Source organism: Myotis lucifugus, unplaced genomic scaffold (genome assembly GCF_000147115.1).
Source record: "Myotis lucifugus unplaced genomic scaffold, Myoluc2.0 scaffold_103, whole genome shotgun sequence".
In the NCBI taxonomy this organism is placed as follows: domain Eukaryota; kingdom Metazoa; phylum Chordata; class Mammalia; order Chiroptera; family Vespertilionidae; genus Myotis; species Myotis lucifugus.
Genome location: NW_005871151.1, coordinates 3,069,515 through 3,085,445, shown reverse-complemented (window position 1 = coordinate 3,085,445; position 15,931 = coordinate 3,069,515). Strand labels below are relative to the sequence as shown.

Genomic DNA, 15,931 nt, shown 5'->3' with positions numbered 1-15,931 from the left:
GTATTTGCTGGGCCATCTTTAACAAGGGGTCCCAGACTTATTTCATTTTGCATAATACCCTCCAGGTCCATCCTTATGTTACAAATAGTAAGATTTCATTTTTTTATGGCTGAGTATATGTACCACAACTTTTTAATCCACTGGTCTATTGGTGTGGAATCTAAATAACAAAGTACATGAACAAACAAAACAGAAACAAACTCATAGATACAAAGAACAGACTGATGGTTGCCAGAAGGAAGGGAGGTTGGGGAGACTGGGTAAAAAGGTGAGGTAAGAAATACAAATTGGTAGTTAAAAAACAGTCATGGGGAAGTAAAGTTCAGCCTAGGGAATATAGTAAATAATATTATAATAACTAAGTCTGGTTCCAGGTGGTACTTGAATTACCAGAGGGATCACTTTGTAAATTATATGTGACTAGAGGCACAGTGCACAAAATTTGTGCACTCGGGGAGGGGAGGTCCCTCAGCCCAGATTGTGAGAGGGTACAGGCCAGGCTAAGGGACACCACTGGTGCATGATTGGGCCGGGGAGGGACACGGGAGATTGGCCAGCTGGAGAAGGGACAGTGGGAGGGCTCCAGGGTGTGTCTGGCCTGTCTGGCTCTGTCCTGATCCGCTAGACCCCAGCAGCAAACTAACCTACCAGTCAGAGCGCCTGCCTCCTGGTGGTCAGTGCACATCATAGCGAGCAGTTGAGCAGCCTTAGCATATCATTAGCATATTATGCTTTGATTGGTTGAACAGCCCACCAGACACTTAGCATATTAGGCTTTTATTATATAGGATTGTCTAGCCACTATGCTGTACACCTGAAACTAATATAAAATAATAGTGAATGTCAACTATAATTGAAAAATAAAATTTTAGCCCTAGCTGGTTTGGCTCAGTGGATAGAGCATCGGCCTGCAGACCAAAAGGTCCCGGGTCCAATTCCGGTCAAGGCATGTACCTTGGCTGCAGGCTCCTCAGGCCCTGGCCCTGGTCGGAGGCAACCAATCACTGTGTTTCTCTCGCATCAATGTTTCTCTCTGTCTTTCCCTCTCTCTTCCACTCTCCCTAAAAATCAATGGAAAAATATTCTCAGGTGAGGATTAACAAAAATAAAAATAAATAAATTTGTTTTAAATTGGGGGGACAAAACCATCAACTACAGTGGGACACAGAAAGGACTTTGATCAAACGATCCTTGCCAGGTTCCTTTTTGTCTATCACAAACTAGTTCATTTTAAACTATAGTTGTCTATGATGATACCTCCCTTCCTGGAGGTCCTCTTTCTAAGTTCTTTTAGGCACTTGGAGGAAGGTCAAAGGTTCTTAGATTGAGCAAGGAAAAGATTGCATTGCCACAAAGTGTAAACGCCACTTACCTATGCTGCACAGGAGATTAGGCTGAGAATACAGCGAACAAGAGCAATCTCTGAGCCCTGGCTGGTTTGGCTCAGGGGATAGAGCATCAGCCCTGGAAGGGTCCTGGTTTGATTCAGGTCAAGGGCACATGCCTGGGTTGCAGGCTTGATCCCCAGTAGGGGGTGTACAGGAGGCAGCCGATCAGTGATTCTCATCATTGATGTTTCTATCTCTCCCTCTCCCCCTCTGAAATCAATAAAAATATATATTTTTTTTTTAAAAAAAGAGCAACCTCTGACATGAGATCATCGCTGAGTGGGGACTGAGAGTCAGAACAGATCTTCTGAGCACAGTGTAACCTGTGCTGTTAACCATAACCAGTCTGAGGGGCAGCTGTGTGCTGACACGACTCACCCTTCTGTCTGGGTCTTCTCTCACCAGGGTCTTTTCACCTAATTCACTTGATGTTTGATGACTACGTGCTCTACCTGTTAGAATCCCTGCACTGTCAGGAGCGGGCCAATGAGCTAATGCGGGCCATGAAGGGAGAAGGAAGCACTGGTAAGCCAGCACTGCCCTGGACATTGCCCTACTTGGCAGTTTGATTTGTGTCCTTACTTCTGTGCTCTGTAGTTCTTTATTTAGCTCTGTACCCCCGAGAATGTCGTTATGGCGAGTAGGTCATGTGGCATGAAACCGGTCGCGTCTTTTTCTTTAGAATGGCATGTTGTATATGGACATTGCCTTGGGCGCCATGATGGTGATGGGAAACCAACGAAGGGCTTTAAGCAGAGGAGTGACATGACAGAGCAGAAAGACTGTCATTTTTTAAAGCCCCTTAAAGACAACTCGCCTTGACCTTTGGCTGTAAGAACCCACCCTTTTCTCTACTCGTAGCAGAAGTCCAAGAAGAAATTATCTTGACAGATGCTGCCCCACCAACCCCTTCACCAGTGCCGTCGTTTTCTCCAGCAAAATCGGCCACGTCCGTGGAAGTGCCACCTCCATCCTCCCCTGTCAGCAACCCATCCCCTGAGTACACTGGCCTCAGCACCACAGGTAATGAAAGGTCCCCCAAGGCTCTAAGTGGGGAGTTGACGTTTAAAGCAAGAGCTTTCTGGATAAACATTCATCCCTCTAGCACCACTCCCCAACAAGGCCACAACCTGAGTATTTTCCTGGATTTATAGATGACTTGCAGTTACTTATTTGTACATATTCTTTAGGCTTCTGTTTTCAAGTTGGCAGATTAAGTACATGATAAAATTTCCACCCTTCCAAAAGCTAAGCCACTAAAATGATTAAAATTTTATAAAACATAAATTAATACACAATACACAGACATTCTTGAAAACAAGAACCACAAACAGAGGCAGCTCTGGAAAGGGGTCAGACAGAAAGCCATCTACTAAGCATGACCACCATATTCAAGACATGGGAATGACGAGGTGCAAACTGGTGCTGTGGGGTCCCTAGGGAAGGGGAGGTTCTGGTCAGAGGTATCAAGGAAGACCTCACAAAGGAGGAGGATTTGAGCTGGAACTTGACTTTGACAAAGGTCTGCAAAGGCCAGTGTGAGCATACACACAGGGGTAGGGAAGTGTGGGCCTTTTCAGACTGGTAAGCTCTAGCTGAAGTGTCTTAGGTCCCTGCAGGAGTCACATACGGCTGGGAAGGTAAGCTGGAGACACATCCTGGAGGATCTCAAATGCCAAGACAAGGTTTTGAAATGGAAAAGTGATGTTACAGGGATAATAGTAGATACTCGCTAATGTCCAAATGTTGCTTTACAACATACAAAGGACCTTTGCATAACTATATCACTTGATATTCACAATAACACTGCAAGATAGCTATTGTTTCATTTTATGGAGGAAAACTAGAGGGCGAGGAAGGTTAAATTCCTTGTCCTGGGTACCATAGTCAGTAGTAGACATCAATGAATTCATTCAAATTCATTCACTCAATTCAACAAATGTTCGCTAATATCTATACTAGAGGGCCGGTGCACGACATTCGTGCACTGGAGGGGTGTGAGGTCCCTCAGCCTGGCCTGTGCCCTCTTGCAGCCCAAGCCCCCTCGGGCAGTTGGACATCCCCCAAGAGCTCCCAAGAGGGCGCAGGCCGGGCTGAGGTACACCCCCCCCCAACCAGTGCACAATTTTTGTGCACCGGGCCTCTAGTATAATAATAATGAAGAGAGAATGTGTGTATGTGTGCCTCCACATTATCCCACGTGGTTGTGAGGTAAAAAAGGCCCAAGTGCGTTGTTAATAGTGATGTGCTATCCAGATAGAAGGGGTTGCTCTTATTAAGGCCTGTAAGATGAGGGCTGCCGCTGAGAATGCTGCAGGAGTTTAGAGGGAGAAGCCATCTGTTTCCTTCCCGTCTGAACGCTGGCAGACAGGGAGAGAGGTGAGACTCAAAGGCAGCCTTGGAAGACGCGAAGGGCTCAGGTAAGAAGAGAGAAGTGGGTTCACAGGAACAGAGGCAGGGACGATCCTCCACTAGATGAGCCCTGGATGGGCGGACTGGTCTTTGTGGAGTGGAGGACTCGCTATGACTGTGATAATTAATTCATTATCCTTCCATCCCAACATGCTCTACTATTCCCCCAGTTACCCAAGTCATCTTCAAATCTCTCCTCTCCCTAAACTCCTGTATTAGGATCGGCTAAGCCAGTGTAACAGACAGATCCAGACATGGATGGTGCTAACACAATAAACATGTGGTTCATGCTTGCAGACAGTGCTGGCAAGGTGTTTAGGTCGGAGAGGAGGCACAATGCTCCTTCAGTATTTGCCTCCACCATAGCCCTGGGCAGTGGTTCTCAAAGTGTGGTCCATGGACCAGCAATATCAGCATCTCCTGGGAACTTGTTAGAAATGCTCATTAATAGGTCCCATTGCACCTACTGAATTAGAAACTCTAGGGTTAGGACCTAGTAATTTGCACAACAGCCTCCAAGTGATTCTGATGCTCAGTGTTTTGAGGACCTCTGCCTTAGGGCTTTGTCAAGCCCTGACCTGAAGGTGGCACGTGGCACTTCACTTTGTCCCAATTGTGTCCCAGTTAATTATCTGCCTAGATTTAGTGGGACATACGCAGGTGACCAGAGGTCAGCAATAACGGCCTATCCCCTGGTACTTCAATGTCTAGACAGTTGAGCCAAACCGGAACATATGAACACACAAGACAGAATTAGTATGCAATTACATAAGGTTTATTTACCTATTCCTAGTGGGTCCTAGGCTCCGGCAAAGGCCACCCGGCGTTGCACACTGAAAGACGGACGACAAAGACGGGACAGACAGGCGGCCACAGTTGGTTCAGGCTCACACAGCAGAGCATTCAGTCAGGGGCTTGTCTCACGGAGCGATGTGGAGTCCTCTTATCAGGCAGGAGACATCGACTGAAGAAGATCCGGTGCTTATATAGCCGGTAGTAAACAACTTGTGCCTTATCGGTGTGGGCCAGACAGTGTGCCTTATGCTAGGAGCAGGGTGTTTACACTTTAAGGGCTTAGGGCGTTCACATCAAGATAGTGGGGTGTTCACCAATTTGGAAGTTACAGAGTATTGGGGTCTTCACACAGCAAACGTTTCACACAGTAATCATTTCACACATTAGAGGGGTTTCCTTATGACCATAACATTATTATAACACACTATATTCCATCACCCAGGACCTGGACACATGGCCTCATGTAACTGCAAAGAGAGGCTGGGAAATGTGTGTCCCCAGGTAGGGAAGGGGGGATACATAGGGGAGACACTGGCATTCACCACCACACCTATCAAGTCCAGTTGTCTCAGTACTGACCTGGACCGACCCATTCCTCCCATCCCACTACTGCCGTCTGGTTTAGGCTGTCCCCACCTCTCATGGACTCCACAGTGACTCTCAAGCAGGTCACCTGCCTCCGGACTCTAGTCTGTCTGCTCCCACACTGCCTGCCGGGCTTATTTTCCTGAAGCTATGCCTCCTCAAAGTGCTGGGGCCCCTAGTTCACTGCCTCCCACCAAACCCTAAAGCTCTCATTCTCCATATCACTTGTCACACCTCCACCTCCAGAACCATGCTTCCATCCTGTGGGAGAAAACCCTACTCATCCTTGACGTTTCCATCACCCTCTGGGTCAGAACCTTCCTCCAGATCCTCACAGCATGGGCTTAGTTATATCCTAGTGCTGCTTAGAGTAGAATTGCTTTCAGAATAGACTAGGAACCCAATGCTATTTTGTGAAGACTAAATAGGGTAACAGTGCTCTATTTAGGACGTTGTCTCTTATCCATTCATTTGCTCACATATCTATCCATTTATCCAATAAATATTTCTCTAGTGGCTTCTGTATACTAAACAGTTCAGAGAGCTGGCTGTGCGAACAAGAGAATCATAGTCCCTGCCCTCTGGGAGTTGAATGTGTAGAGGTTAGGGCTCTGATGAGTTACAATGCAAAGTGATGATGCTAAGTTGGGAGAAGGGTCAAGGTATTAGGGGAGCATAGAAGGGGGCCTCCAACCTGTATTTGGAGGGTCTGGGAAGGCTGAACAATGAGAGAGAAGGTGTTGCAGGCAGAGGAAGTAGGTAGTACAAAGGCCTGGAGGCAAAGGGAGCATGCCATTGTCAGGGAACTAGGTATATATGCCAGCAGTCTTTTGGTTAATTCCTTCTCCAAAGTTTTCTGTCTCCAGAACTGGAGCTACTCAGAGAGGAAGCGAGCAGATGCTGAGGAGCCGTAAGGTGCCTGCCTCCTCTGCACTCTACCAGGGGCAGAAACTGGCCAACAAACTCAGTGGCCCTTTGTCAGGACCTGCTAAGGAGCCTGGATTCTTCAGAGCAGTGGTTCTCAACCTTCCTAATGCCGCGACCCTTTAATACAGATCCTCATGTTGTGGTGACCCCCAACTTCATTGTTACAAATTGAACATAATTAAAGCATAATTATTAATCACAAAAATAATATGTAATTATATATGTGTTTTCCGATGGTCTTAGGCGACCCCTGTGAAAGGGTCGTTCGACCCCCCAAAGGGGTTGCAACCCACAGGTTGAGAACCACTGCTTCAGAGTATGGAACAGTAGGGCTGTAGGTAACTGGCATGAGATGGAGTTCTGATTTCATTTTGGGTACACAGCCAGAGAGGGCTCTCCTCTTCTGTGGAAAGTTTGATTTTCCTTACACAGATGCACCTCAAATCATGTTTTGTTTCCTACTTTGAAGAGAAAGAACATGAGGCACCCCCCCCGCCCGCCCCTTTCTCTCCGTATTGAGTTGTTGCGGTTCCTGCTTGGAGGGCTCAGGAAGAGGAATTAATTATAGCGAACAGTTTTGTTCACTGAATATAAACAAGGGACGGGAACTGAAGCACGATCACAGCTCTTCAGCTGCTGGGGGCGGGGCGAGGGGGCGGGCATCTTCCCAGACTAGAGTTATGGGGCAGCCACCCAAGTCCCTGGCCTCACTCGGAGAGGAACCAGGGCAGTAAGAACAGCCAGGAGCCAGTGACCTGAGTCATCCTGCCTCAGACGCTGCCCCCACCTGGAGAGACACACACGCAAGTCAGTCAGTGATAACATCCTTACTAAGAAAATAAACAGGGAAATTATGCAAATAAAACAGTTCTGCATTATGAAGCAGAAACAATTTGAGTGCTACCTGTCTTGCGTGTAGCAACCTAACAAACAGAGCGTCTATGGAAACGGGCGCAGGAGTGTGGAGGGAGGCTTCTGGGGTCTCTTCCAAACTCTCATCCAGCCAGAGTCGGCCTGGCTTTCTTCTCAGCAATTTGGAGGCCGCGAGTAGGCAGGTGTGATAGAGCCACAGCTATACCATAAACGTGTTCAGCAATGTGTTCAAGAGTCATAAAAGTAGCTTCTTAGAAATACAAATGTGAACCAGGTTCTCTTCAGATGACTGTAACCTTTGAAGATTTTGGCACATTCCAGCTTTGTTCTCAGATATCTCCAGGGGGCATTAAAAATGTCATCCTACATAAAACCAGGTATAATATTTTTGTCAAGTACCACTTTTGAAATACTCCATCCGTAAATTAGACTGGATCTTGGCATGTATTTGTGGGTCGTGGTTTTGGAGGAAACATAAATATAATTTCCTAACAACATGATGGTTTTGTAGATATTACATTATAAAGCACAAATTATTTAGTGATGATATATACCAAAATAATAAAAAATGTATTATGGTAGGCTTCCTAAATTGGGGGATTTGTGTAATTTTTCATTAGGCAACACTGTAAATTGGGAAGCAATTATACATCTTATAAAATGCATTTGCCATGTATCTTTTTTAAAAGGTTAACTCAGCATATGGTTTTCGTGCCCCGTTAATTTTTATTTCCATCTTTAAATTATTGCTTGTTTATATACCATTGCTTTCCAAAAAGGATCTGAAGTGGTTAACAAAAAAAAAAAAAATGAAGCAAAACATAACTTTTTGAAAAGGGCCCAAACCAGAAAGCAGGAAATAAAGAAGTAGGTAAAACAAAATAAAACCCTTATCTAAAACAGTTTATTAACACCTTATGTGAGATTATATGTGACCTCATGATTTGGTTGGGTATCTAGCCCACTCTGAATGACAGTGCTCGGATGATGGACATATCAAGTCTGACTTATTGACAGTCAAGGCCAGCCAGGTGTCCGTGATTCTTCCACAAATCAGTGCCTCACTTTTGATGGACACTTCATTTCTCAGCTATGAGGAGGAGAACTGAATTATGTCTGCTTGGTTTAGCACAAAGAAAAAATCAATTCATTGCACAAAACCCTTTGGCATCTTTTTTAAATCCTCACCTGAGGATATGTATGTATGTATGTATTTATTTTAGAGGGGAAGGGGGTGAGAGAGAGAGAGAGAGAGAGAGAGAGAAACCTTCAATGTGAGAGAGAAACATCCATCAATCAGGGGATCGAACCCACAACCTAGGTATGTGCCTTAACTGGGAATCAAACCCGCAGCCTTTTGGTGCATGGGATGACCCTCCAACCAGCGGAGCCACCCGGCCAGGGCCCCTTTGTATCTTTTTTATACAAGGATTAGTGAATACAAAGCAGCAGAGATAAGGAGTTATGACGCACTAGGAATACAGCCACCCGGCTGATCTATATCTAGGTCTGTGTCCACACCCGTATACATGTATTTCTAAGTGTGCTTTCTTAAGACTGTATTTAGTAATTGCTTTTAAAAGGGAGAAACATGAAAGGAAAGGAATATCAGGCACCAAAAATTGAACCTGAGGCATAGCCAATTTTGATTGGGCATGTTCAAGTCTATGGCAACGCCGTGGTAAAGAATGGTTCAGTGTTCCACTTCAGCAGATTTCCACAAGCAGATATCTGTGATTCCCATGCATCCTTTTTCCCCCTCCTAACCTTGTGAGCTTGCCACCTCCCTTATGGCCCAGCAAAGTTCAGAAACGATAACTCTCTTTAAGGAAAACTGGCTCTCTTCCTCCTCGGGAGTGTGGCAGGTGGTACCAAGCTGCCCTGCCCACTTAACATGGCATTGGGCTGCAATTCTTTAATGCCACTTAAAGCAAAACGTGAAGCTCCCACTCTGTCCGGGTCAGGCCACCAAAGGGTTCTAAGACCTTGTTTATGATGTCATTTTAAGTATTCCCTCCTTCAACAATGACAATAAAAGTTAACTATTAAACTCAAGTTTTCTCCTTCCCACCATGGGTTCCCTACAACACAAAACCAGCAAATTAAATCACTGAGATGCTAGGATGCCTAAAGACATAAAGCAAATTCCTCATAAATGGCCCTAACTGTAGAACATCTGGCCTGCCCAGCTGCGTTTTCTCTACTTCAGTGGAGGGTCTAACAAAGATAACTGGCCCCTAGTCTTTCCAAATAACAAAAGCTCAGTTATTCTGAGGGCAGCTACACTGAGTGGGGTATGCTGGACACTGTGGCCCTGCCTCTCCGCCCAGGATGACTCATCGCAGAACTTCCTCCTCCTCCATCCATGCTGCCTCCTTTTCTTTAAAGGAATGAAATAAGGAAATGTAAGCTGGGATTGAAAATAGGTGGTTAATCTGCTCTTGACTTCACAGCATCAGGGTCTTGGCTTGGTGTTGGGATCTTTGGATTTGCTCATCCATTCATTTGTTCGTTGCCTGTATTTCGTGTCTAATCTGTGCCGTGACCTGGGGGTCCAGAATGGTCGCTGTTCTCATGATACTTATATTCTAGTGCAGGGGTGGGGATCATCTGGCTGCAGGTTGTATAACGCCCACAAAATCATTTGGTCTGGCCCTGCCAAGGCAACCCGCAGGTGAGACTCAAAATTCAATAAATCTAGGAGGTTTTTTTTTATAGTAACATAAATTTATATTAAGTGAATTATATTAAAGCGAACAATGTTATAAATATCCAAATGGCCCGTGGCAGGAAAAAGGTTCCCCACCCCTGTTCTAGTGGGTAAGATAATCAATGCAGAAGTAAACCACCAGGTAAATATATAACTTCAAATGTCTTAATGAAAATAATAGTGTACTGTGGAATGGTATAAAATAGGGACCCACCTTAGCTGTTTGTCAGAGAAGGCCTCCCTGAAGAGGTAACAAGGAGCCAGGCAAGTGCAGGTTGGGGGAGGAAAAGAATGTTTGGGGTAGTGGGAACAGCATGTGCCCAGGCCCGGGGCAGACAAGCCTGGCAGGTGAGGACTGACTAGTGCCTGGAAAGAGGGGAGAGTGGCAGGAGAGGAGCTGCAGAGGCAGGTGGGGCCAGACCACAACAGCATCTCTCTGGGAATGGATTGGTTTGCTGCCCCTGCTCAGTTCTGTCAATTAGAGTTTGGCCATGGAACTATTCATCAAGTTTAACTTGGATGAGTTTTCCCACTTTGGCAAGTATTCTCCTTAAGCACAATTACATTGAGGATAGATGATAGCCAATGGGATTTATATGTATATATCTATATATATAAAAGCCTAAGCGACTGTTATGACTGGTCGACGGGTTGCCATGATGTGCACTGACCACCAGGGGGCAGAAGCTCAATGCAGGAGCTGCCCCCTGGTGGTCAGTGTGCTCCCACAGCCAACCTCCCATGCTGGCCAACCCCCCACAGTCCCTCCCCCCAGCCAGCCAGCCCTGATCGGCCCAATCGCCAGGCCAAGGGACCCCACCTGCACACAAATTCGTGCACTGGGCCTTTAGTAAATATATAAAATATTTCCTTTCCCTGTCTCCATCTTGAAGGTTACATGAAATGCTTGTTTAGTATCAAATATTGTGATGATAGAAACATTTTTAATCTGAGCTGTCTAAAACAGTAGACACTAACATGTGGCTACTAAGCACTTGAAATGTGGCTTGTGCAACTAAAAAAACCTGGATATTTAATTGCATTTAAATTTAAATACCCACCGATGGCTAGAGCTACTGTTTTAGGGCAGAGCAGCTCTAGAGTCTGGACATACTTCAAGGGGCTTATTTCCCAGGAAGGTACTAACAAAAGGCTTAGGTTAGCTCAAAACCTGAGCAACATCTGGGATGGTTCATAGAATCCTAGTGGGAAAAAGGTTCAAACAGTTTAGCCCAAGATCTGAAGGAAGTGCATGGCCAGAGAACCTGGGAAATAGCCTAAATTTTCACCAGTATGCACCAGCCTCTCAACTTCTGGCTTTTAATGGCCCTCAGCATGCAGGGTGCATGGCAGAAGGCAGTGTGTTGCGGAGCCTTGCCACTCAGTGTGGTCCACAGACCAGCAGCATTGTCATAATTGGGAAGCTTGTTAAAAATGCAGACTCCCAGCCTCCCGAATCAGAATCTGCATTATAACAAGAATGCCAGGGATTCAAATGCACATTTAACTGTTAGAAGTGGTAGTTGTGGAAAGGCGTTGGAGCTGGGCAGGTCTGGGTTCAAATCCCAACTCTGCCACTTACCTGAGCAAGTCTTGGGCCTCAATTTTCTCACCTTAAAAAAAAGGTAATACTACTTACCTGAAAAGATTATTGTGAAGGTTCAATGAGTTGATTTATAAAAAGAAACTAGCATGAGGTCTGGTTTAGGTTCGATGATCCATCAGTCAATTATTATTCAACAATCATTACTGACTGCCTATTATATTCCAAGCACCCTTTCTATCCTGTGTTTAAAACCCCTTCCAGGAAAATAATATTGGGGGAATAAAATGTTTTGTTGAGAATGGAAAGGAAAGAAAATATTCCTCTCCGGCAATTTCAATACTATAACATGGACAACTTTTCTTTATAGGATTCTCAAAAATCAGGGCTCCCAGCGCGCTCCTCAGACTTTCAAATGGGAGTAGAGGAATGGGGAGGGGAAAAGAAGAGAAAGTTAGGGACTTAGACACTAGAAAAGGTTTGTTATGGTTTTACCAGCGAATGAGAAGCAATTAGAGCCGTCTTAAAAGTGAAGCACAAACTGTTAACGGCACAGATTTTCTTTTATTAGTTTCCTAAAGAAAGAAGCAGCAGCAGTTCTCACTGGAGGTCCCACGGGTAGGAAGGGGAGTGCGAGGGGTGTTCTTTTCTGCTACCCTGGCAGAAAGGGTTTCTCACCCAAGCCAGTAGGTGTTAATCTGCTTAAGCCTGCCTGAGTGGGTCTGTTAGGTTGCTGGCACATGGCCATTTAGGGGTTTTGTTTCCCAGACCACAGGAGCCCATTTTTCCAAGAGTTCCACTAGCTTTTTGTTTGATAACGTCTGTTTCTAGAAGCTTTTACTCCTTCAACAACAAATTCAATAGAACAGAAATTTACTGAACACCTACTATTAGGCAGAGCCCTCTGTTGGGGATACAGAGATGAATACGGAACAGTTGCTGTGCTCCAGGAGCTCACGCAAAAGTAGGAACAGTTGCTGTGCTCCAGGAGCTCACGCAAAAGTAACTTCTGCTAACTTCTGCTGTTTTCTCTAGGAGATGGCTGTTACCACCGCCTCTTCCTATGCTGGGGGGTGGGGGGGGGGGCGGGACAGGAGAGGAGAGAAAACCCTCTGGCTCCCTTCGCTGCCCCCTTTCAAGCCCCACTGACCTCGCTGTGCTCTCCTGAGGTCCCAGGGGCTTCAAGGGTTAATTACTTGCTGGATGTGGCTGGTTCATTGTTCTCGCAAACTTCCTACACCCTCCAGTTCCATTCCCAATTATAAAATTTGCTTAACATAGTTTAATATTTTTCTTTTCACAGAGGCAATACACACTCATTATAGAAAAAGACAGATAAGCAAAATGAAGAAAAAATCTAAAGCCACCCTCATTCCTACCACTTGAAGATAACCTGTTTTAATAAAAACTATAATGGTAATTTCATAGGCAGTTCAAAATATAGAGGAGGGTTATCACGCAAAATTCAATCACCGGGGACATGATCATGTTGGGGGTTTTCCTCCCAGTCTTCTTGCAGATATTATAAGCGATGCCTAATGCACAGTCTGCTGAAGTCATCTTCTGGAGGAAAAATACCGTGTAGATGTGCAAAGTGGGAAGGGGTACTTTTAGCCATACTGGCAGATACGGACTCCAGGCATTTTACAGAAAACCCTGGTAGAAGTTTGCTGTCATTAGCTGAATTATTGCTCCTATTCAAATATTTCATCCCTGGTGACAGACTCTGACCCAAGAAACTTGTCTTTCTTCCTTGCAACCTGAAATGGGAAATACAGAGATTTCTACTTTAAGCAGGTCTGACATAAGAATGCCTGAATTCATGAAGAGTGCTTGCCTATCACTAAAAGCCTGCCCTCTGCCAAGCTCTGACATGTTATCTCAGTTAATCCTCACAATAGTCTTTCAAGATAGACATTATTATCCCTATTTTGCAGATGATGAAAGAAGGGCTCATAAAGTGTAAGAGGCTTGCCAGGAGCTTACACACAGTCCCTGGCAGAACTAGGACCCAGAGGACAGAGACATTATGGTAGAGTTCGTGGGAAGGATGGGCAGACTAGGTTCAGAGCCCCGCTGGGCCGCCCACTCACTGTGGGACCTTGGGCACGTTTAACATGCTACGTTCCCCTGAACTGGACTTAGGTGTGACGTCAGTAGCCTGCAATTAGTGTTGACATAAGGAACCGTCCTAAGAACCCAAGACATGGAGTCCATTGTAAGGGCGTGTGAAAGAAATTCCTGTGTGTTCTGAGTTCCAAGGACAGTATTCGCCTGAGTGATTTGTTTCTGGTCCTATGGCTCCTGACCTGTCAGCTCCCCTTTATAGCATTTCTCCTGGAAAACTCCGAGCCAAGTTTAAGGCCCACCTAGAAGGACCCTGGACCTTCAGGGTATGCATGTTTCATCTCATTCCTGATTGCACCTTTTGCTCCAGTTTTGTTTTAACTACTTCTTTCACTACCTGGGGATATTATTTCTTTGGAGGGTGTCTGTAGTGCACTTAGCACAGTGCCTGGCCTATATTAGATGCTCAATAAATGGTGTCTCCTTTCATGCTCTTGGATTGCATCTGTGTCACTTCATAAAAAAAGAAAGACATTATTTGCATTCCAGAAGATGCTCTAATTTACAGGAGGGTTCAATAGAAACTTCTTTTAATAATAAACACGTGTATTTAGAATAGGGTGCTGTTTTCACAGACCTTTAGAGGTATTTCTTACTGGGTCTCTGTCATGTAACTGGCGCAGTGCTGACCCTCCGGCCCTTCCCTTCCCCCTGCTCTGTGGCAGGGCAGCTGCTCTCCTGTGCTATTTGCAAAGTGTTTGGAATGGAATGGATGGCATTTTTTAAATGAAAACCTTTTCTTTATCTTTCCAGAGGAATTTTAAGATAGAAGTGATCTGTTGCAGAACATACAGAATTAGTGAATCAAGTTTTCTGTTTTACTTCTTTTTTAAAAAAAATATTTTGTCACTTTATTTACTTATTTATTTTTAGAGAGAGAGGAAGACAGAGGAGAGAGAGAGAGAGAAACATTGATAGGGGAACAAAACGTCATTTAGCTGCCTCCTGCATGCCCCCTACCAGAGATTGAGCCCACAATCCGGGCTGGGAATCGAGCTGTGACCTTTCAGTGTATGGGATGAAACCCAACCAACTGAGCTACAACCAGCCAGGGCTTCTCTTTTACTTCTTAAAACTGGCCTCCTAATTATTTAGTTTTTCATGTGTCTACACAGAGGAGTTGAATCCTATTCCCTCCACCTTCCAAAATAGGCTTAATTATTTTCACTATGTCAACATTCTAGACTTTATCAGAAATTAATTTGATGAGTTTATTGTCCAGTTATTATGAGTTTATTAAATAACATAAGCTTATTTATTATTAGCTATTTCTTAAATTACCATTTTTAAATTCTAAACATCTCATAAAATTCTTAAGCATCTTGAGTGTTTTTAATTTTGTCAATTTCTTTTCTCGGTCTCTAGCACTTTCAAGGTATCCAATTAAAAAATAAATTAGTGGAATTAACAATATGTATGGAATAGGTCATGGTAAGGGTCACTGTCTAATAATCTTCAAAAAGACCTGGGCAAGCAGAGCTCAATAATCTACTTATGTTTGCTTAAAGCAATTTGTTGGATCCTTAACACCTGTTGAGTTGTGTTGAGAATTTATTTTGCTGGGCTTGTCTGAGCTCCATTGCCCCAAGATTTCTTTTGTTCTCTCTCCTTCCCTCCCTCCCTTTCTTCCTATCTTTCCTTTCCCATTTCTTCCTTTTAAAAAATTTTATTGAAAGTCTTTTGACCTCCAGGCTCTATGCTAAACACTGGGGGATCCAATGGTGGGCAAAATAGAGAAGGCCCCTACCCTCATGGAGTTTATAGTCTGGGGTTGAGGGGCAGGGAGGATAAGCATTAATCAAATCACATTCAGTAATGGGTGTAGGATTACAAATTGTGGTAGGCACCGTCAAGGACTGTAGTGCAGTGTGGGATCTGACCCAGTCTGGGGTTAGGAAACAGCTTCTCTATATTGAGATATGAAGGAAGGAAGCATGAGGGCTCTCGGTTGCAGAAAAGAGCATGTGGAAAGGCCCTGTGGTCCTGGGAATCCTGGTACTCTGGGGAAAAAGGAAAGAAAGATACTATGGCTGGATCAGGTAGAACAACAGCAGGGGGTAGGGGATGCGTCTGGTGAGGTCAGCGGGGGGCCGGAGAGACATACGCTTTGTAAATATTTCGGCTTTCAGGTCAAGAGCAGTGGGAAGCCCCTGAAGTGCTGTAAGGAAGAGCTGGCAGTGCAAGAGCTGCACTAGGACTGATACATCTTAATTTGTCTCTGCAGGACCGATGCAGTCATACACGTGGTCTCTAACCTACACGGTGACAACGGCGGCGGGGTCCCCCGCTGAAAACTCCCAGCAGCTCCCCTGTATGAGGAGCACTCATGTGCCTTCTTCCTCGGTCACACACAGGATACCAGTTTATCCTCACCGAGAGGAGCACGGGTAGGCGACTTTCCTGGGTTGCTGCCTCACTTTTAAATGTGATTTTAAAGAGCAGGGCTTACTTGGCAGTTGTTTTCTCAAAGGGCAGGAGGAGCGCCACCCTGTGTTTAGTTCTTACTGTGCCCAGCAGTCCCCACCACGACCAGGTGAGGCGACCCCACTTTATAGATGAGGACATTGGGAC

General features: G+C 45.1%; 1 protein-coding gene across 3 annotated transcripts in view; it reads left to right on the top strand.

The window, feature by feature from the left end:
- Positions 1-15,931, top strand: part of RFX4 (regulatory factor X4) — a 129,712-nt gene that overhangs the window by 101,926 nt on the left and 11,855 nt on the right. For all 3 annotated transcript variants that reach the window (XM_023757207.1, XM_006092732.2, XM_023757206.1), the window contains 3 exons: positions 1,794-1,913; positions 2,250-2,411; positions 15,585-15,747. In XM_023757207.1, coding sequence (XP_023612975.1) covers positions 1,794-1,913; positions 2,250-2,411; positions 15,585-15,747 — 445 coding nt within the window. The remainder of the gene's footprint in view (positions 1-1,793; positions 1,914-2,249; positions 2,412-15,584; positions 15,748-15,931) is intronic.